Source organism: Tympanuchus pallidicinctus, unplaced genomic scaffold (assembly GCF_026119805.1).
Source record: "Tympanuchus pallidicinctus isolate F22 unplaced genomic scaffold, pur_lepc_1.0 scaffold14, whole genome shotgun sequence".
In the NCBI taxonomy this organism is placed as follows: Eukaryota; Metazoa; Chordata; class Aves; order Galliformes; family Phasianidae; genus Tympanuchus; species Tympanuchus pallidicinctus.
Window position 1 is genome coordinate 15,568,509 of NW_026294659.1, and position 22,730 is coordinate 15,591,238.

The following is a 22,730-nucleotide window of genomic DNA, read 5'->3' on the forward strand; positions in this document are numbered from 1 at the left end:
AAAGAAAGAAAGAAAGTTGACATCACTCAGGTCACGTGACTCAGAGGGACCAATGGAGGCAGGTTATGGAAAGGGGAACAGTTAAATTTGTAATTTTGGTTGTGTGAAACACTTCTTTGGGCCTCATAAACAACCACAGAACCACAAGTTGGGTACAGAGGCAGTCACACAAGAGCGGGTCCGGGATATTGGTCAGCAGGCAGGGCAAATCGCTTTGACTGCAAACCACAGTTTCGTAGAGTGGTAAGCATCATCAACCACAACCGATCCGCTATTTTTTTTTTCTTTTTAAGAAACAATTTCAGAGTTCTTTTAGCAAAAGAACCTTATTATTTGCTTTGGGTTACTCAAGAGGCACTGGGATACAGCAGAGTGATGGCTGGGCAGAGGGTGGTAACAATGACCGTTCTTTTCACTTTTTCACTTCCCAAGGTAGAAGAAATCATATATTCCTTCACTGTAAAGAGAAAGTGAGTTTTAAAGAGGAAACAATGGCTTCAAACAGCGTATTTGATTCACTTCCTTCTTACCAGCACTTCTTGAGAGGTAAGTGCCATTCATACTTTCTAAATATTCTTTTCACTATCCCATACATAAGCAAATGCATGTCTGGAGAGAATTTGAGGACTTTCTTGTAGTACATTCTTTTTCCTACTTCAATTTTCCTCAAGGCGTTCTTGTTCAAGCTAGTATATGAGCTTGTAGGAATACCACCTTATTACTTATCATCCATTAAGGAGATTATGACATGGGCTCATTTAAGCTGTTCAAACAGGCATTGCATGCTTGTGAATTTTCTCTTCATAAATCAAAGTCTGTTTGAGGAGCTCACGTGAATTAAAGCAGATACAATAGCAGTAGCACAAGCCCCTTTTGATTCCTTTTGGCAGAATTATGACTTTTTGAGCCACTGCCGTGAAAAATGACAGCCAGCTGCATACGACACCCATTACAGGCTGCACCCCCACGAGCGAGCAGCAGGCTCGTGCCGGCAGCCAGCAGAGCGTGATGCTGGCTCACTTACACTGTGCTATCAGCCTGGGTGAAGGCACACTCGCTGGGGAGAAGCCGGGAAAGCTCAGAAACCTGCGTAAAGTTGGCTGCAACTCACATGGCTCCGGGGAAGCGATGTGGGTAAATTCAGGGTTTCTGTTGATGCCACGCAGGTCTCTGATGACTGTGATTTATTGGCTGCAACCAATCCTAGAGAAATGAAGTAGTCTTGTAAGGGCTGGGGAGGGGAATGGAGTGCAGACCCCGGCAATCTGACTTGTTTCACGGTGACCGAGCATATTCAGAGGTCTGCTGCTCAGTCATGGGTTATTCATTCGAGTGAGCCTGGGACTGGCACGACAAACTTGTTCACTTTCTTGTAACTGCCTTCCCAAATAGCGCATGATGCAGCTGAACTTTTCCCCTTCCATGCACACCCTCTGAGTATCCGAGCCCCTTCTGCAGTGCCGTGCCTGCCGGATGACAGCGTGCAGACGGCTCATCAGACTTGGCCAGCATGCCACGATACAGCAGCGCTGTGTAGCTCTTTATAACTGCAGACTACAGCTTCCCGGCCTTGCCGCTGCTGTCAGCATGAGTCACGCGTTATTCCTATTAATATGCAAGTTGGGAATGCGGAAGGCTCGCCCCTACTGCTGTGTCACAGCAGCTCAGTGAACCCTGAGCTGCTCCCACCAACCGCCATGGGATGAGGGCAGGGTGCCAAAGCACCCACCATCTCTCTTTGCTTTCTTTTCTTCTTTTTGTCCCCCTCCCGTGATGAAAGTTTTTCTGCGTCTTTTTTTCCTGGTGCCAGCGGGGAGCTGAACGCAGTGAGCTGTGCGAGTCAGGCAGGCTCACAGCATCCTGGCTCACAGCATCACCCAGCCTGCGAGGGGAGATGCCGGAGGCTTGGCAGGAGGCAGCTGGCTGCTCCCAGCACTCACCGTGCTAATGTTTTGCCAGCTCTGCTTCCAAGCAAAGGAAGCAATACTGTTAGAGTAGCAAGAAGGATCTTCCTGCATTTTGTCAGCTTTTTGTTGTCGTTGTTTTTTAAGTCACTCAACTGTTTGCAGCTTAATCTGCAGTACAGGAAGACTTCTTGAGGAAATTCTGTCCTTCTGATAAAATAAAAAAAAACGAGCCTGATGGGGCAGCACTTGCAGTGTGCCAGAATACAGCCAGCCCGTGGGATGGGCTGGGGACAGTTGAGGCCATCCTGCAGGCAGGAGCCCCTTAAAGTGCAGGGGAGTGACTGCATGGGGACCAAGGGCTGATTCTTTCTCGCCTAGGTTTGCTAAGGCTGGTTAATCCAGCCAGTGGATTACCTTAGTGCTTCACTATAGGCATTATTATCTTTCTCAGTACCGCTTGCAATCTTATTGTTAACACTGCAGTAATCTGTACTCCTTCATGGACAAGGTCCCCATTTATTAGATACTTTAAGTACAGATCCTGGTAGGTATCCAGCACAAGCGAGGTGAAACTGCAGCTGTTCAGTGCAGGAAGAGCTTGGGCAAGAGTGCTTTGGTTGGGTTATAAAGCAAATGCCTCATCATTGTGAAAGAATATTGCGTTTTAACATGGAAAGCTGCAACGTTCCTTTTTTGTTCCTGTCTTTGCTCAAATGAACTTCAGACAATTTCAAAATTCTGGGGACAACAAGAGCAATGCTCGGGTCTCGGAGCAAGAAAAATAATCAACCCCAGGGCAGACTGTTCTCAGCCATATTTCTCAACAATGTTTACACAAACTGGCCATTAGAAATGTCCCAAACCATCTCTTCTTTTTTTCCCGCCAAAATTTATTACACTTTTGCCTCTAGCCGAAATTATGAGGTAAAGGGAAAAGTGACTTGCATTCTGCCATGGATTTCACTTTATCAGCCCGTGCAGTTCTCTGAGAAGGAAATCCATTACTTTTTTTTTAGCGTGGTACTATGTGAAAATTGGGAAAAAAGAAAGGGAATGGGGAAGCAGAACAATTGTTCCAGCCCCTGTGAGCAATGATAGACATAGAAAGCCTGACATATTAATTGAATGTGGTACACCACAAAGGATATGGCCCTCTTTCTATCACACCACACCAGGTCCTTGCTTCTGCCACTAGGTAAAGAAATGAGGATTGCACTGAAACCTCCAGTGATGTGCTCTGCGTGCTGAACACATTTACATGTTTACCAGCTCTGCTTTTAATGATGGCCTCATTTTCCTAATGGCCTCTTTCAGTTTATGGCCTGGGCTGTGTGTTAGGAGTACAAAATGAGAGCCTTTTTATGGTTGTTTTGTTGTTGTGGTACAGCCCTCAATAAAACATCCCTCGATCCCTTTCTCTAACCTGGGTTCGTATCAGCAAGGCTGCCATTTCAACTCATACACAAGTATGGTTTGTAGGACAAGGACAGATTTGCTGGTTTTATTAGGGACTGGGTGTGATTTTGTGTGTATGAACTGGGTCACAGAAATGGTATCTTTTGGATAGGAGGACCAAAACAAGACCCATTGGAGAGTCCTGTGTTAAAGAGTGCATGTTTCATTTCTAAAAGAGGCCTAGATAATTACATGATACAACTAACCCCATAATGTCTTTGTTTTTCTTAGAGGCATTAGGCTGTTCTGTAAGGTTTCCTAACAATTTTGCCTGCAAAAGAAGACAGCATAATTAGTCCTTTTACAAAAACATTGGTTTTTGTTTTTGTTTTTTTTATGGGGTTCTAAATATTATGAAGCATAATATTTTCCAGGAAGGCACTTTCCTCATTTTCTCTTTTGCTACACGGTCTAATTATTTCAGTATGCAAAGAAGGTTGCTCCTAGTTTTGCCTTTGTAGTATTTTTTGTTGATTAATCAAGGCAGTGAAGCTCTGTGGTGCAACATTTTCTTGGTTTCTTATCAAATGGGAATAAACTCCAGCAGAGCACTTTTACAGAATGGAAAAACACACCATGTGTGCTTTATTCTTAGTTTTAACACTGTTGTGACCAGCCACTGTGGGTCTCTTCATTTGCACACGCTAAGTAAAAACATTGCAAGAAGCTCCTCGTGCTTGGAAGGGCTTCTGTGCCTGGTTCTGTAGACACTGGTATACAAGCGCGTTGTTTCTCATTGCCCTTTGGATGCTCTGACTTGTTTTGTGATAGGATTTATGAAGGGAGGTTGTTCCCAAAGCTCCTAGCACCTATATGTGAGTTAGGAAAATGAGCTGTCCGGAAGCTCTCTGCTATTCAGGTCTGGCTCTGTAGGTTCAACATCCTAGAGTTGGTGCTTATCCACAGAGGGTGCTGGTGGAGGGCAGGACAGTGTGACTGCTCTTCCCACCTAGGGCTGGCTTCATTCCTCTATAGAGCTCCCTCTGTCTCTGTGATCCTTCAGCAGGATGTGCAGCCCCAGGCTGAAATCAAAGCAAGCATCTACCTCTATGACGAGAGTTTCCAGTGTCAGCTTTTGTGTGGTCCTAGTGGGACATCAAGCACTGCAGAAAGACATCCTCTGTGAGTACAACTTGTGTCACCAGGTCTAGGTGTGTGACACTGGCAGAAGTAATCATGCTAGAACCAGCTCTCTGTGACAAACACGTTCTTCTGGGAGATGCACAGTACTCAGCAGTGCCATGTGCTAGGAAAGGCTTTTTTTTTTGCTCACCCAGGGAAAGAAACGGCTCTTTTAGCAACAGCATAGTCTAGGTTGTGACTGTGTAGAGAGGGAGCTTTTCCAATCCATTTGCAGACTGCCTGAACTGTTGCATAGAGTCAATTTGTGTCAGCATTATAAAATACTAACTGCGTCTTGTGAGTGGGAAATTGAACTAAAGCTCATAAAAACCTCGGCTTACTGGAAGAAAAAACATGAATGTTGTCAGATTTACACAGCCTTCTCTGAGACTTTTTCACTCAAAAGCCTTGAGAAGCACTGAGAGACCCAAACACAGGAATTCCTGTCAAGCACGTGGTGGGGTGAAGTACCTGACAGAGATGAATACATTACTTCGGTAAGATCAGGAGATTTTATCTAAGGCCAAAATAATGAACCTTCTGTTTAACCAATCACACTCAGCTTAGTGATGGACTGTGATGTCATTCTCAGCATGAACTCAGGATTAGAATTGGCTTACAGATATGCGGGACTGGCATGCCCAAATGTGACCTTTTTCCACCAACAGAAGAAACTCACCTCACTGTGTGACCCCACTACACACAGCAGGACCCCGCTGGTCCCAGCAGCTGCACTCCTGGAGGGGCTGCCTGAGGTCTGGGCAGGATATTGGGACCAGGTCCTCTTATGTGGTTGTGAAGCATAGAAGTGAGAAGCAGAGCAGGTTCAAGAGCAGAGGGAAATGCCTCTTGCCAGTGCTATTGTAGAAGCTGCCAGCTATCGTGCCTCCTTAAGGGATAACATGAGGTTGCTCACCCCTGTGACAAGGTATGGAAATCTGTCTTTCTCCTACAAATGACAAGGGCTTGTACACTGAAAGCAGCCATGGCACATGCCCAACATAGCTAGTAAGACCTCTGCCAAATGCTTGTGCTAACAGGTGGGAAAGGTATGGCACCGTGCCTTGGGAGGGTGCACCATGGGATGTGATGCTGACATGTTCTGTACTTTTGCAGATTGCAGTGTGCAAATATGTCTTTACTCAGTTGTTGTTTTGTTGGTTTTTTTTTTCAAATTTTATTTATTTGGTTTGGGTTTTTTTGTTGTTGTTATAGTTGTTGTTGTTTTTCTAAAACAACTGTGGCAGCCAGCTCACCTGTTCCTATTCCCTTCTCTGTGCTCAGTCAATGGAGCAGTGTAGATTTTTTTTTTAAATGGTGGATGATTACAGCCTAGTAATTCCATTGTCATGCAATGCCATTAAAACCAAGTGTATCAGGATCCATGAATCAGCCAAGTCTTAAAAACAGAGAACAGTTTCTTGATATGTACCAGCCAGGTAAAAAGGAAAGAAGCTTTTGAAAGGTTAATTTCTGCCTTCATCTTTCACTGCCATATTTCAGAGCACAAACTATTCTCTGCTAAAGTTCGGAGAGAAAGCTTCCCATGTAAGCTGGTCTGTCATCTGCAAAATGAATTGTGGCTTCCTCCAAAGCATCTGGTACTGGCTGAGGGAAGAGACAGGCCACAGGCAAGGTGACTCACTGGTCTGAGAAAAGGAGAAGAAAATATTACAGTACCTTTGTTACCTCCTCTGTCATCCCATGAGAATGGATAATATATGAATAAACTTGAGTCAGCTTCCCAAATAATATAAGAGCAGTCTAGATATCTCCTCCATGAAGTGTATCAATGAACTGGGCTGGGTGACCACTGTGCTGAAGTTTAAAGCAGCAGAGCACCTATAAAGGTCTGCAGTAACTTGGTGAAGTCCATGAAAGCACTGACATATTCACAGTGACACTGCCTGCAGGGCATATTATTCTTGCTGCCAGTGGAAACAAGGCTAGAAATTAAAAACATGGATTGACAATGTAATCAATTTTCAATTTTCTTCCTCTTAGGTCCCAGCTGACAACAAGGCATGAGTAACCAAGCTACACCATAGTCTGAAATGCTGAACTGTCTGTAAAGATGTGTCCAGACAATTTAAACTAGGGAAGAAAAGAAAGGGCATAGGAGACCTGGCTGTGAAAGCAGAGCAGCAGAGAGAGCCAGTAGGAGCTACCTGGTAGTGTTTCCAATTCATCCTTAATGCTGTCCACAGGACTCACCACTTCTGCTTGCAAGTGAAACTCCGTGAAATTGGGTAGTTTCACTTCACAAAGATCTGTGAGAACATTCTCTCCGCATTTGATCTGTCTTGGCTTTTCAGCCTGCGTTTTTTGTTTTGAGTTTCTGATTCCAGTGAACCCAAAAGCAACCCAAATCAGGAGCTAGGGGCTTTTTCTTTTGCCTTCTGAGTATTTGCTCTTGCAGAGTGCTTTCTGTTGACTGGTTTCACGCTGAAGCTGTGATACTGAGATGTGCTAGGAAGCTGCCCTTTGGTAGAGTTTTGGCTGCCAGTTGAAAATCTGAACTCTCGTACAAAACTTTTCTATCAGTGCAGCATGAGGGAACTCGCAACCTGATGGTTTGGATGTGATTTGCTATAAACATTTCACTCAGCTGTACTAAGGGAAAATCTTGCAATCCTTGTCAAACCAGTGCTATCGGGAGGCACTGGAATGCCTGTGAAATGCCTCTTTTAGCATTTAGACAAGAAAGATGCCCATTTGTGAAATATTTGAATATTGGGGGTGAAGGAGCACAGATGAGCATCCATATCCCTTCTGGCAAAAGTCTTGCACTTCCCCAGCGCTGCATGCAGCTCTCATAAGTGCCTTTTCAAGCTGGCTTTGTGGCATTCACCTGCATCATGCCGAGCGGGAATATCCCAGGGCGTATACAGAAGCCTTGAACAAGCACTGAGGGATGCAGAGCTCAGTCACCACTGTTGTAGCACCATGCACTGCTCTCACCTTCAGCAAATGCATGCGCTATGAGCAAGCCGAGCATCTGAAACAGGGCATCACAGGCTGCACAGGGGACAGATGAGCCTCCTTGCCTGTCAGCACTCGGCTCTCTTTATGTACGTGCTGTGGTACCAAAAGGTAGTGGAAGGCAGTCTGGCACAGCGAAATGAAAGCTTCCCTCCATCTCATGTGGTGACACCGACAGATGCAAGTCACCGCCAAACCCTCACATGTGTAGGTGTGCGCAGTGCTGGTGTGCGGGGGTGGCAGGTGCACCTCCAGTTGTCACTACTGCTATTAGCCACGGGGAGAGGTTCAAGGCAGCGCCGCTCTACTGCCACTTGCCTGCAGCTGCGCTTCCACCCGTCTCCATAGGCATGGCCAGGAGCAAAAAGCAGTGCTTGGGATAACATCCTGTTTCCTCCCAGAAGCAGTGGCAGTGACAAAATGGCCACCAGCTGTGAAGGCCTGGGTCTGTCCTCCCAAGAGCAAAAACTAACACAAGAATGAAGTCATGAATAAGACAGGAGGTGAACTATGAATGCCAGTGCTGACCTAGGGGCTAAATTAAACACTGCTTTGAGGTGCAGGTGTAATTCGTATGACTCCACTTAGCAGAACTGTGACTATAGAAAGTTTTTGTCTGTTTTACCTTGGAAATATTGGTGTGTAACAATAGTTTATGGCCTATTATGTGCGGCTGTGGGAGGAGCTCTGTGTCAGCTGGGAGTCTTTTTCTAGTTGGTGGCTGTTGGTTTGCACATAGCATGTATGGCGGGGGTGTAAGAATGATAGGCGGTGTATTCCCTCTTGAAGTAAGGAGAGCCTCTGAGAGAAGCACTCTAGTGGGACAGGACTTACATGTGTAACCACAGCTTGGGAAAGCAACCCTGAAAATCTTTTTTCCATAGGAGACAGTGAGGAGGAGGTCTGACCTATGTGGTCAGTGTTCCACCATGGCTGCTGACCGTTTGTCAGTATTGCACATCATTTTTTGCAGGGTGCTGGTACAAGAGAGCATACTGCACCCAGTTAGTAGGAAGTACAATTTATTTTACAACACAGTTACTAGATAATATTAGACTTCTGTAAAATGCTTCTGTTTTTCAGGACCTATGTGTAAATGAGCTCGGGGTTTTGCATGGGCTGGGTGTAACAGAATTCATGGCTAGAAGGTACATTCAAGTTAAGACTTTGTTAACCTCATTTGCATGGGGGTCAGTGAATCAGTTGTTGCAGTGCAGGGTAGTTTAATTGCTTTTCTATGTTCTACACATTCTGCACATGCACCACAGACTTTGCAAGGAAATTCACTGCTACTTTGTCCATCTGCTGTGGAGGTCGTGCTGTATCGTGTGGGTTCCTCCAACAAGCTGGTAGCGTCTGCAGATGGACGCCAAGACTCAGGTCTTCCACACAAACACAAGATTATTCTGCCTGTACTTGCCTGCGCTGGATAAAAATGATTTGCTTTCCTCAATGAAATGTGCTGTTTTGACTGCAGTGTGTTGCGCTGTTGTGGAACCTAAGGAATTACTTGCCTGGATGAAAGGAAAAAATGATAGAGTAAACCTCTTAAGCTTCGAAGTGCTGAAATAAACCACTGATGTTTTATTGTAACAGTCAGAACTTTTATTGCTGTGTTTTATTTTAATAGGGATTGCAAAAGAAAAGGTCATTTTTTTTACAGTTTCCTACACAGTCCAAACAATTTCAAGTACTACTTTTGAAGGATGGTATTATTTGTACTGATATTTTCAAGTCCATCTGTTTTACACTATGCAACAGCAAAGCTCCAGTAGTCCTGAAGTGCTCCTTTCTGTAGTGCACAGAAATAAACTTTGCCAGCATTAACACTTTTATACCTATCTAAGTCTCTTTCCATTTGGAACAGTGCCCTGCTATAACCAGACCTGTACCAACATAAAGTGGGATTTGTGGCTCCCCTGTGGGTTGAAGTTATGTCATCAGGCAGGCACCTATATGAATAAGGGTGACTTAGATTCATGTTTTAATGGGAAAAGTAAAGAATGCCAGTAAACAGTTTTTAACCACCAATTTCATCCTAAGTTTGTGAATTATTCTCTTCCCATCAGACAGTTTCTCACTGAGCCTTTGCTTATTTCTCCAGCAAGTCTTTCTCAGCCCTGGTAATGACAAGTCCCTTATATCCCATATGCCTTAAAGGAGTAACACTGCTTCTGAGGAGGCAGCCAAGACAGCTGAGTTAGCTTCTTCCCTTAGTTCCTTTCTGCCTTGACACCTTAGCATGTTCAGGTCTGAACCCTTCTTTTTGCAAGACCTTGCTGGATTTTTTTTATTTTTTATTTTTCCTGAGGCATTGAAGAATGCCTTATTTGAAAACTGCTGTTCAAAGAGGGATTGAAATCAGATTTAGGAAAATAACTTATATAAAAGCATTAGCTGTCCTATTTTAGGAGATAATTGGCTGTAGCATAGTTTCCCTCTCTTATTTCTCCTTGGTGAGAAAACAAGCTACCTTGTCATTGAGGTTTTTATAAAATGCTGCTGTTTGCAACATTCACCATGAGCACATTAACCCAAACATTTCTAGTGCATGACTTACTGTGCTAACTCTGCTCCTAGCCTTCCTTTTGGCATGCAGACACCAAAATGTCCTCAGTTATCGCAAAACAGAGGAGGAAAAAAAGTTGGATCATGTATTTGATTGCCAAGGAGTATAGATACAAAAAAAAAAAAGAAAACAAAATGAAAACAAAAACCATAGCAAATGCTGAACAGAAGCCAGCACAGAACAAAGGGTGAGAAAGTCAGAATGGAGAATAAATGGGTTGATGGGCTTATGGTTGGACTTGACGATCTTAGTGGTCTGTTCCATCCTTAATGATCCTGTGATTCTAAGGAGGGGAAGAAGTGTTTTATTATGCAGTAGAATCCGTTGTATCAGTAGAGATTCTCCCCAGCAAACCTCTGGGTGTTAGGGCTATTTCCACTGGGAATTGTGTTTTCCAGTTTGTATAGTGCAAGCAGTTGTAGCTGGTGTGATTTCAGGGGATCGGTGGATGACAGAGCTCACTGCCCCAGCTGCTGACATCTGAGCCCCAGGTGCTGAGCTGCCTCTGCTAGCCATTCCCAAAATGAATAATGCACTATCAGTCACTCCCACAGCTTGTGCTCCAAGAATAATCCACTGGCATTTGTTCATTTTTTAAGAAGCAGAATGTTTGAACTAAGTCTCCCATTGTTCATACCTCTACCCTACCTGCTTATTAAATCAGCAACCTTTTTTTCCCTGGTAGCTTCCTGTGTTGGTTAGTACTAGATGGATACAGGTGGCCAGAAGCCAGCCTGCTCTGTCTCTCACACCTGGTACCGGCCCCCTTTGATCAGCCCTTCCCCAGAGATACAGGACAGAAAGGGTCAGAGGAGCTAGCTGCTTTTGGTTGCTGCCATGTCCTGGGACAACAAATTGTGTATTTCACAGAATCAGAGAATCACAGAATGGCCAGGGTTGGAGGGGACCTCAAGGATCACGAATCTCCAACCCCCTGCCACATGCTGGGCCACCAATCTCCACATTTAATAGTAAACCAGGCTGCCCAGGGCCCCATCCAACCTGGCCTTGAACACCTCTAGGGATGTGGCATCCACAACTTCTCTGGGCAGCCTGTTCCAGCGTGCATAGTGAATACATATAAAAGTTTCTGGATTTTCTTCTGAAATCTCAAATTTAGGTTGTTCATGGGTGCCCATGGGATCCTTGGGTTTGTGTTTCAGTGGGTTCTTGCCTCTTTGTCTCATACCAACCTCGTCCAGAAGGCCTCTGTATGAGATTTAGCCTACAGGTTTAGTTTAAATAATGCCACAAAATCAGTGCAAAGCTGAGAGGTGGGTTTGGGGCATGACAGCAAGAAGAAATGTGGGAAGAAGTATTTCTAGAGTAGTCTCAGAGCCTTTTACATTTTCACATTCAGCGGATACTAATAAATGTGAAATTTGGTAGGCAGCTTGTGCCAGGATTCTGATACACCATGGTGGATAGACAGCAGTGAGAATATTTAGTTAAAAGGCTTTTTCAAGTACTTATATACCTGTGGGATTTCTTTTTCTATCTTTTTTTTTCGTGTGTCTTCCTTCAGCATCACCTTTCAGTGTGCCTTACAAGAAGTACGTAGACCAATAATCATGCTGGCTTGCATTCTGCAGGGAACATCAGTGCATCCAAACAGAAAGCCCTTGTGACATCAGTAGCTGCTTTTTGTGTGAATATTCATGTTGGACCTCTTGTCACTGTGCCTCACCCCATTTGACGTCAGGCTGCTAGTATGGGCCATTTGTAGTATCCTTCCTTGGGAGTTAACTTGAATTGGAGCATACTGAGGCTGCCTCCAGCCAGGGCAGATGCTAATGATGTGATCAGTGACATCATTAATGTTCTTATCATGCTGCTAATGAATTGCTGGGGCAGCACTTAGGATAAAGATGGGTAGAGATCTGCCTCAAACAGCACAGGTAACTAACTCTGCTGTGTATGTTAACTCTATTAAATCCAAATGCTCTCATCAGGTTGTTTGTACTCTCCACAGTCAGGTTGTGGAAAATGTCTCATAATTTGTTGTGTTCTTTCAAGGAAAATCTCGTTTGTTGCATTTAAAAAGACAAGACATGCTGTCCTGGGCAGAGCTGGTGACTGGTTCTTGTAGACGTGGGTCTTGTGGCCATGTTTTCTGACACCTGATAAGGCTTTAATCTGATCCACGTTTTTTCTCAAGGAATCTCTAAAATCTCTCTTGGATGAGTGCTTGGGATCTGGGAACACCAACCTTCGCTACTGCCATGTTTCAGGAAAGCTGAAGGAACTTAAGGCCATTTCTGCTGTATGGAATTTAGTTGAAGTTGGCCCACAGCCAGAAAAGTTAGCGGAAGCACAGAGGGAGTGGAAGCTATCATATAAGCTCTGTCTCCACAGAAAAGCAGGCTGATAAAAGCTTTGCAGTTCCGTTTGACATACACTGGGCCAAAGTGATATACAGGCAGTAATCAAATACAGTCATCTTCAGAAACTGCTTAAACAGCTCTGGGAAGAGCACGATCCTCATTTTTATGGATGAAGAACCATGAAAAGTGATCATATCAGAAGTCGGGGGAGAGAAGTGGAAGCAGAACCCTTTTTTTTTTTTTTTTTTTTTTGTCTTACAGTTCTGAGCCAGACTGCACAACATGATCTCCTGTTCACTTGGAATTGTAAATTTGGCTAGGCAGATGTTTTTGTCAGAAAGATGCCTTAGCATTGTGCTCATTCTCTCAGGGCACAGTTACCGTACGTCTCTAGCCACAACTGGGCCATGCAGCTCAAATACCAAACCATGAAGAAAATCCAGGAAAAAAAGTTTTCCGATGACTTTTTGAGCAGCAGGCTAACTTGAACGTGTTATGAGCTGTTTGTGGGCAACTCGGGAACAGAAAAAGAAATAAGATTAGCTGAGAAACTGGTTGTGACACAACGTTTGTTCAGCTCATCAGAATCTCAACTCCAGGAAAAGCAGTGGGTTCAGGGTTTCTCCATACTGGCTTAGCACCATCCTGGAAGTTAGTGGTGCTCAGTGCCTCCTGTGCCTGCAGAGCGGGGAGGGCAGAAGCTCAGCCTGGCCACCCTAGTTGGAGATTGCCCAGCTTGGAGACTGCCCAGGAATCTCCAGGCATGCAGCAAAGCTGGAGGTTGCTGTCCTGAGGGATGTGTGGAGAAATGATGCATCAGTAAGTCTATGCTGCTGTTGGTGTGGGCTCCAGCTCTGCTGCCAGAGGCTCACCTTCAGCCATGCAATTACCAGAATAGAGAGAGTTTTGCTTTTCCTGCATCTAACTTCTGTTCAGTGTTGGTCCCCTCACTACAAGAAAGACATGGAGGCCCTGGAGCATGTCCGGAGGACAAAGAAGCTGTGATGGGTCTGAAACACAAGTCTGATGGGAAGCGGTGAGGAGAAGAGGAGACTCAGGGAACACCTTATCACTCTTTACAACCACCTGAAAGGAGATTGTTGTTCCTCTGATTGCATCTCCATCTAAATGGTTGTGTCCCAGACGCGTGATCCTGACTGCGGGGACACGGCATGGCAAAGATACAGCACTATCCCCCTCCCTGCAGCCACTACACAATGGGAGATGGGCTGGGAGGAGCAAGAAGCTTGGATGTGCTGAAACATTTCATAAGCATTACTGTAATAACTGCTTTTTGGTGAAATAATAAAAAAGTGAGCAAGTTGGAAGCTCAGACTTCCCTCTCCAATGCAGCCAAGCCCACACCACATGCCTCTTGTTTTGCCATTAGCAGGGGCTGCAGGAAGGAGATAGCTCTGTGCTCTCCTCCTGCCCTACTGGGGTGCACCTGAGTCCTCCCCCCGGGGACAGCACGGGGCTGCCCCTCGCCTCGAAGCACGGGGAAGCTGCCAGGCGAAATGGAGGCATCCTGTTTGTCGGAAAACAAGCGACGGTTGCATGAGGGTTGCGAGAGCGAGCAAACCGCAGCCCCTGCGCGGGGCTGATAACAGCCTGTGTTACGCTTGCAGCAGTTCCGTCCCTGCTGGGGGGGGCGGGGGACACACACACACAAAAAAAGCCCAAGTGTGACTGCCGCTTTCCTGTTTCGCGCTTTTTGGCTCTGCTGTTTCTTTGCTGTTCAATTCTGTCACATTTTTTTTCAGTTTCTCGCTTGTTTTTCCCCTCTGTATGGCTCAAGGGGCTGCTCCATCCGAGAGGTCAGGCGGCTCTCCTCAGGTTGATGTTGAGGTGCACAGAGCTGCACCAGCTCTGCGTGCTCACGAGGCTGTGGTTTGCATGCAGCGCCTTGGCCCTGACGCTGTGCGTGTGTGTGAACGTGATGCTGCTCATGCCTGCACGATCCAGCAGTCCTGTAAGGCTGTCAGCCGGTTGCATGAGCTGCAGTGGTGCAAGCTCATGGGTGCATAGGTTGCAAAGTTGCTGGACATGAGCTGTCCTGCTGCAGGGAGCTGAGGCATTCCCTGGACTTAGGTACTCTCCGATTCGGGATGTTTCTGCTTAAGGATCAGCCACGTGCTAACATAAATCAATTTCAGTTCTTTATCCCTGATCACAGTGCTCAGTTCAACAGAAAAGGGGGTTTCTTTTTGTAACCAGGATTGTGCTTGTCTTGAGTATTGCATAAAGTTCATGAGTATTATCAGAGTGCTCTTTGCCCCAAAAGATATCTAGGGACATGCTTCTTTACTACTGCTGGACCAGCATTCTTATCAACATCAGTCACATAATTCCCACAAATTATTCTTTTTAATTTGATAAAAACTGGGCTTGCCTGATTTCAGAAGAATAAAATGTCAACACACTTTATTCCAAAAAAATGAAGATAATAAAAACGTGGGCAGCACATTAATTTTAAATACTGCCTACCTAATTTTTGAATTTCACTCCCTATGACTTCACGCTTTTTGTTTCAGTCTCATGCTCCACAGCTGAGCCTGCTATGTGGGGAGTTCTATAAACGTTCAGGAGAACACCCCAGAGCATTTGCAAATGAGAAATCAAGTAGAAGAAAAGTGAAGGGTACAGCACATGGCCTTGCTGTATCAGTGTTTTCGAAACTTTGCTTGTGAGAAGAGTGAAATGAAACAAAAAGATAAAAGTGGTTTTGGAAGAACTAACGTCAATCGCAGTGGCACGGGGAGAAGTTGGAGAGCCCACTGGCAGGCAATACTGCCTGAAGTCACCTCACACTCTCTGCTGTGAGTCTCTGCCCATGCTTTTTCTTCTCTGCAGCAGAAATGAACCGGTGTCTTTTTACTTCCAGCCCTACTGCAGTCCATCTTGCTTCGGCCCAAACTCTGGGATCCCTCAGCTCCTCTCACCCTGCTCCTTTCCAGCATGAGAAGTTTCGCAGCACCAGTCCCTTGCTAGAGCCTCACTCCTGGTAGGGACCATGTATCTCATCCCCCTCCAAGGCCACCCTGACCTCTTATCTTGTGATGTGCCTGCTCTCTACCCCTCCCCTTGGGCAGCATGTTCTTTGGGATTGTGTACCCCAGCCTATCCTGCTGCCCTGTCCTTGGGAACATCTGTGATATTTCTTCATCTCTTAAGTGTGAAACCCTCACAAAATCTTCCTGCATAGCTCAGACTAAACTTTTTTAATATTCATATGCTAGCAAGCTGAAAGACTAGTGTTTTCATAGAAGCATAGAATCATAGAAGCACAGAATGGTTTGGGTTGGAAGGGAGCTCAAAGCCCATGCTGCCTCAACCCCTGCCATGGGCAGGGCTGCCTCCCACCAGTTTAGGCTGCCCAGGGCCCCATCCAACCTGTTCTTGAGCATCTCCAGGGATGGGGCACCACAGCTTCTCTGGGCAGCTGTGCCAGCGCCTCACTGCCTGCCGGGGAAAGAATTTCCTCCTAACATCTAACCTATATCTCCCCTCTTTTAGTTTTACATAGTTCCTCCTTGTCCTATCATTATTAGATCATGTAAAAACTAAGTCGCTCTCCTGTTTGTAAGATTTCTTTAAGTACTTGAAGGTTGCTCTCCCTGGAGCCTTCTCTTCTCCAGGCTGAACAAGCCCAGCTCCCTCAACTCTTCTTCATAAGAAGGGTACTCCAGCCCTCTGATCATTTTTGTGGTCTTCCTCTGGACCCACTCCAACAGCTCCATACCATTCTTGTTCTGGGGGCCCGAGGTCTGGATGCAGTACTTCAGATGGGGCCTCACGAGGGCAGAGCAGACTGGGACAATCACCTCCCTCTTCCTGCCGGCCACCTCTCTTGTGATGCAGCTCAGGATAATGTTGTCCTTCTGAGCTGCGAGCACACACTGCTAGCTTATGTCAAGCTTTTCATCCAACAAAATCCCCAAGTCCTTCTCTGCTGGGCTGCTCTCAATGACTTCCTTCCCAGTCTGTATACACATGTGGGATTGTTCCAACACAAGTGCAGCACCTTGCACTTGGCCTTGTTGAATCTCATCAGGTTCACATGAGAACACTTTTCAAATAGTATCCCTTCCTTCTGTTGTACAAACTGCACCACTCAGCTTGGTGTCATCAGCAAACTTGCTGAGAGTGCACTCGATCCCACTGTCTGTGTCACTGATAAAGATGCAGAAGAGCACTGGGCCTATGACAAACCCCTGGGGACATCACCTGTGACCAGCCTCCACCTGAACATAGAGATGTCAACCACAACTCTCTGGCTTGCATCAATACAACCAGTTCTTAATCCACTGAATAGTCCAGCCTTCAAATCCGCAACTCTCCAATTTAGAAATAAGGATATGGTGTGGGACCATTGCAAATGCCTTGCTCAAGTCTAACGAGACAAGGAAATCAAGGCAAGACACCACCAATAGCCTGTAAAGCAGCCTGCACATCCAATTGCCAGTGACTGCAGGTCTCGAAGCTACCTATGGTGCTCTCAGTACATCAAATTGTGATCAGAGAATGAAGCTGGGTTTTTTTTTGACAGCCTGTGGCTGCATCAGTTACCAACATGAACTTATTTATTGTTTCAGTCTATTTTTGTGTGTCAGAAAATGAAGAAAATCTATTTCCTCTTGTATTTATTGGTAAGTTATGGAAACATGCATCACCTTCTGTATTTAGTAACCCATCTGCATTTGTTTCTCTTGAAGAAAGATTGTCTTAGGGTACGAAGTTTCTTTTCTGAGTTTCCTTTCTGTACCACGAAGCATATCTGTACAGAGAGATCAGAGCAAGCAGTGAGTAGTTTAGTCGTTGGAAACAACAAAATCTTCTGAGAAGCTTTCCTGAGCTGGCAGCATACTCGTTGCAATCAGTTTTGAATGCTAAAGTAATAGGGATGTGTTCCATCCCTCCCCCTAGGCAATTCACTGGGAGAATGTCTGGCTAGGGATTTTTCCATAGCATTCAGCAACTTTCTTTTCACATAATTTGCCTGATTCTAATAGACTATTATAGTTCATGAGTGCATGTTCATAGCACACAATATATAAGTATATATATACAACTGTGTACACTTAGGCACATCCATACATTACTTGCACGCACACTGAGTTCACTTACTTCATCCCTTAAATAATGCCTCTTCTGCATGACACCCTTTGAGCACTTGTAGGATGTGCTCACCATTCCATATACTTACTGCTTGCCAGCTGTTCTCTGATGTCTGCTCCTCCAGCACCTCTGACCAGGCAATTGACTGTGCCCAGGAGGCCTGAGACCACTTTATGTAGAGACAGACGTTATCCTCTGGGAAGCACCAACAGGCTGCTGGGCAGATGCTGACGCACAACCCCCAACACCCTGTTTTGTGTGCCACTGCTCTTCATGTCATTTTTTTCATTTGAGCCTACTTTTCCCACATTTGAGCTGGTAATCATTGTGTTATTCTGAACTTAGAGCCTAGGATGAGACCAGGTCTCCTCGCAGAGCTAGATGCTGTGTAAGAGCAGATGAAAGAGAGCATCCCTGCCTCAGCCAGCTTCTGGGATAAAAGGGAAAACACAGACCAGCCCAAAGACAACAAATGGACGTGCAGGCAGGTGAGGCAGGCTGCTAGCTCTACCGGAGCTCCAACTCAGAAGCCAGTGCCAAGTTTTTGTGGGTACGACAGCAAAGGAGGACACAGAGAGGGGAGCAGGACAGCATCACGTGTGTGCAGGGAAGGAAGAAGAGGAGAGACATTTGCTTGAAAACCCGGTAAGCAGTTGGGGAACAGCAGAGGCACACAGACTGGGGAACAGTGGGTTCAGCCCTTTGTTACTGAAGGCAGGTGGTAGGCAGGGCAGGGCAGGCTGTGGGCTGGCTTTGCTCCTCGGGGGAGCACTGGGGATCTGCGTGGGGATCAGAAGGACAGCCTTCTGATCAACTGTGTGCCAGGTGCCACACTTAACAGGCAGTGTGAGAGTTTTTCCTCATTTTCCTGATGGCACTGGGGCAATCCAAGGCCATGCCTACAGTGATGTAGCAGCCAGGCTGTGCATGGGTACTGCCAGTGCCCTGAGTCAGAATGTTGACTTCCCACTCCCCTACAGGAGCCTGCTGGTGTCCTTATCTGTTGCCAGCATCAGTTCAGTTTGCTTTTATTCACTGTCTACCAGTGGAGGAGGCTGCTCCTTAGAAGTCAACTGTAGTCAGCAGCTTCACTTCACGGTGCTTTGATTAGCTTTGATTTCATCTTGTAATTACCAGAAGTGTGAATGCAATGCTGCTTGCCCCAGTGAGTTTCATAGAAAGTAAAGCTGCAGAAAGCACTAGGTTTTTTCTTGTGGGAAGGCAAAAGCCACGTACACCACTAATTCCACCACAATCATTCCTTGGTTGCTGACGATTGGCAGAATGGAGGTATATGAAGTTCTCTGCTAAGTCACAGATAGCACTAGCTGACCTCATTTCTTCCAATGATATTTCAGACTTATTTTGCTTTACTCCCAACATGTCTTCTTTACACCTGACAGAGCAGCAGAGAACTGCAGAGGTGCTATTCCTCAGCTCCCAAAGCAGTAGCTCTGCAAGAGGCTGGGCTGGAGAGCTGATGGTGAATGAGAAATCCTTGTTTCTGCACTTGTGTATATGTCTTTCATTTTTATTTTTTTATTTTCTTCCTAGAAAGTCTTTCTTTGTATAAATGCAGCAACAGGGTTGCAGAAAAGTGTGACAAATCTTAAATGTTGAAGTTCAGACAAAGCTCCTTTAAGCAAAAGAAAGCTGTGTTTGCTTTTGGCAATGGTGTGTTGTTCATACTACAGTTCTGTTTCATATAGATCTATCACTATCTAAAAGTGTTCATGAATCTGACCAAAGTCCTGCACCCCAATGGCTGGATTCATCTTTGGGGGTTCAAGATGGCAAGTTCAGACCAGAGCTTCCACATTAGCAGTAGAGAAGAAGCTGCAGCTGGTGTTTGAACTCTCAGTAGAAAACAATGCTTAGATGTCAACTGTGAACTTCCATCAGTAGGCTTTAAAACAGACAAAGTTGTGGTTCATTGTCTACTCCCTACCATCTAATTTGCAATACAAATGGATTTGTCCTGATAAGGGCTTTCCACTCAGACAACCACAAAAGCTACTGTTTATTAACGTGAGTTTCTGTCAAAAATAGGTCTACTTCCCTAACAAGACCAGCTAAAGGATATGTGTCACAACTGCAGTATGTTACTGTCTCAGAATATTTTATTTCCTTAGCAGAAAACTATACAGAGGTTGACTTGTATTAAAGACCAACATGATAGAGCCATTCCACAGGGATTTCATTGTAATCCAAGAGGTATTATCTCTTCTCCAGAATTTGTCACAAAGACTGTGTGGCAGTTTCAGGCTGTTCCTTTAAAGGACAATAATCTCTCCTAGAGTATTTGCAGGTATCCCTGGTTTTCTACACATCAAAAACACCCCTAGCAGAATGTGTTTGGGGGATGGGTACATGCACGATATTGGGCAGCTGCTACAGACAGTTCTTCTAAACCAGCTTCTCAGGGCTCTTTGGTAAAAGCCAAGGTGGATGGATTCCTTCTTCATTTACTGAAGTTCACTGCAGTGCATGGGAGTCACAATGATTCTGCCAGTGTTGGCAAACCTGGAAGTCCAAATCTGCTGTGCAATGAGCAGGTGAAGCAGAAGCATCAAGCGTCCATCCCAAACCAGACAGCCTGGCTAATGCCTGACTCACCAACAGGTTGTTCAATGGCCTATTCCTTGCCATTTGATGAAGCAGGCTGTGGGTGAGAGTGGAGCCAGGCAATCTCTTGGTTGAGAGGATGTGATCATGAGATAAACTGTGAGCTGCCCAGCAGGCATGGAAAGCCTATGGTATATGAAGGTATAGACTAAGGGACCAGCCCTGCTCATATCTCAGCTAGCTCTTGGTGTGACAGGAGGGCACAGAGAGCTGCCAGGACTGTCCCTGCCTGGATGCTCACTCTGGTTGTGTCTCTGTTTGGTGCAGGTACTGGGGCAGCTCTGCAAGAAGGATTTGAGGTTCACCCTACAACTGTCACACCACAAGCATGGGGCCTATGGAGTTGTTGCCATGGAATAACTGATCTGATTGGATCAACTAAGTTACTGAGTATTTCTCCTGTTGTATAGGAGGAAGCAGCTGGGAGCGGCCTCATTTGCCTTCAGGACAGGTGCACTGGCTTTGTTCAGGAGTTGCCTGCCTCCTTCATGTGCTCACACTACAAAGCAAAGTGTTGCAGCCAATAAAGAGGAGGGTCAAATGTTTGTAGCAGAGAGAGGCACAAAAGATGTAAGCTAAAAACAAAAACTGACATTCCTAGTTTAAAGCTAACAAACAAAAAGTCTCTCTGACCTCTACGAAGCAGTTTTCCCACTCTGCTGAATTAGCTATCTTTTCTAATATTTCAGTATGAAATAACTCCTTCCCTAATGCAAACAACATGCTGGCTATAAGAACGACAAATAGCTGTGAACCTCACAGTCCAGAAGTTTCTGTAGGATCAGCAATTCTGACATGACTCCTCTGCTTATGAATTTGCCCCTGTCTCTTTAGGTCAAGTCTTCATATTCAGTTCTTCAGATTCTGCATTCAGAGTAGAAGAAAAGCAAGCAATAAAACTGGAGTGGTAAAAAAGCAAGTGGTAGTGGCTGGATGAGGTGGCTTGGGCAAAGCTTCTCCTCTTGATGGGTTCCTGCTTGGAAAAAGGTGACTGTGTGAAAACAAAGCACATAGAGATTCAGAGAGGGCTTCTTAGGGGATGTAGGAAAAGGGGCAAAAGGAACTCAGCTTTAATGAAAAGAGACTATCAACAGAAGAGAGGAAGTAGATATGGAAAAGATGAGGAGAAGAGGGAAGAAACTGCAGAATGAAGACTCCAGAAACAGCAGGGAGTCAGAGCACACCTTTATGCCTTTCCTCTTGGCATCTCCAGCACAATACTTCCCCTCCAGGCTTTTGTTGCTTTGAAGTGGGAAGCCTAGCAGAGCGCGTTTGTCTGCTCCAGCACTGCCGCTAAGTAGAAAGTTTGGTCTTTGCTGTGAGTTAATTCACAAGTCCCCAGCTATGAGTTTGGCGTGTTTATACTGGAAGGAGATGAGTACCTATTATTATTCTACCACTCTGATGCCATGGCTTCTTAGCCCCTACAAAAAAATGGCATCCTATGTTTGACAGAAATGAGCTACTGCCTTCAGTCCATTTCTCTTGGTGTCAGACAGTAGAAATGAAGGAGAGTGTCTCTGCCCTTGCTGGAGATCTTTTTGAACATGGGTTGGGATGGTTTCTGCCAAAACCAATTGCTGTACCGGCTAAAATTTGGAGACATTTTTGCTCAGTACTTGGGGGCGAATTGACAGTACAGTGTCACAAAAAGTATTCAGAGAAAAAGTGTGCTATTTCTCAATTACTTTCCAGAAAACAAAACTGATATAAATATTTTAATGAAATACAGACACTCAAAAAAACAAAACAAAAAAACTCTGCTACAAGATCCTGGATCCGTGGTAGGAGAGGATTGCAGGATTGTGCAGATGATGTTTACTTACTTTGGACAAAAAGTGTGTGCCACCCTTAATCCAGTAGCACCTGCCAAAGGACACCCAATAACCCCCTCTTTAGGTGCAAGGATGTGCACAAAGGCAGTTTGCTGAGTGGGACTCATGTTACAGGCCAGCTGCTCATTCAGATCATTAGGCTTCTGGAGGGAAAAGACTCCAGATCACTTCTGTGGCTTTCAACAGAGTTTATTTAAAAGCTGGGAAAAAATATTAAATAAAAAAAAAAAAAAAAAGTATATGTAAGTGCAGAAGAAGAGTTAGCTTGTAAGCAAGCTGAGAAGAATATCTGGACTAGGTTTTGATTTTATGCATCTTGATCATTGGTATTAGCAGGAAGTTTTCAATGTTGGGTGGCATTTTTTCATTACGTACAACTCGTCCTACCGTAGGCAACAAGCTACTGCTGGTAGTGGCTCAGGGGCTGTTGTACAACACTGAAGTGACAATTTTTGTCCACCTAGCGAGACAAGTTTATCTTTCTGGAGCTTTCCTGGAAATTAAGAGTCAATCCTCCACTTTAATGGGGCTTAGGTGCCAAGCTTGCTCCATGTCATGCCTGAATGTCAGGCTCCAAAATGAGCTGGTTTAACTAGTGATAGTGGAAGTGCTGCGGAAATACCTTTGTGAGAAGAATCTCTCACGTTTCAAGTCAGTTCACAGTGTGAAACAAGCATGGCTTTGGCTGCCACAGATTTTAGCCAGGATTGCAGATGCAATAGTTATGGAACTACTTGGTGCTTTGGCAGGGGGGTTGGACTTGATGATCTCTGGAGGTCCCTTCCAACCCCTA

General features: G+C 45.2%; 1 protein-coding gene across 2 annotated transcripts in view; it reads left to right on the forward strand.

Moving 5' to 3' along the window:
• Positions 1-105: 105 nt before the first annotated feature.
• The window catches only part of RUNX1 (RUNX family transcription factor 1), a 153,345-nt gene continuing 130,720 nt past the window's right edge, over positions 106-22,730 (forward strand). Inside the window, exons 1-2 of one of the 2 annotated variants that reach the window (XM_052673900.1) lie at positions 106-243; positions 433-546. In XM_052673900.1, coding sequence (XP_052529860.1) covers positions 492-546 — 55 coding nt within the window. In that variant the 5' untranslated portion in view covers positions 106-243; positions 433-491. The remainder of the gene's footprint in view (positions 244-432; positions 547-22,730) is intronic. The other variant, XM_052673898.1, reaches the window with a different exon arrangement.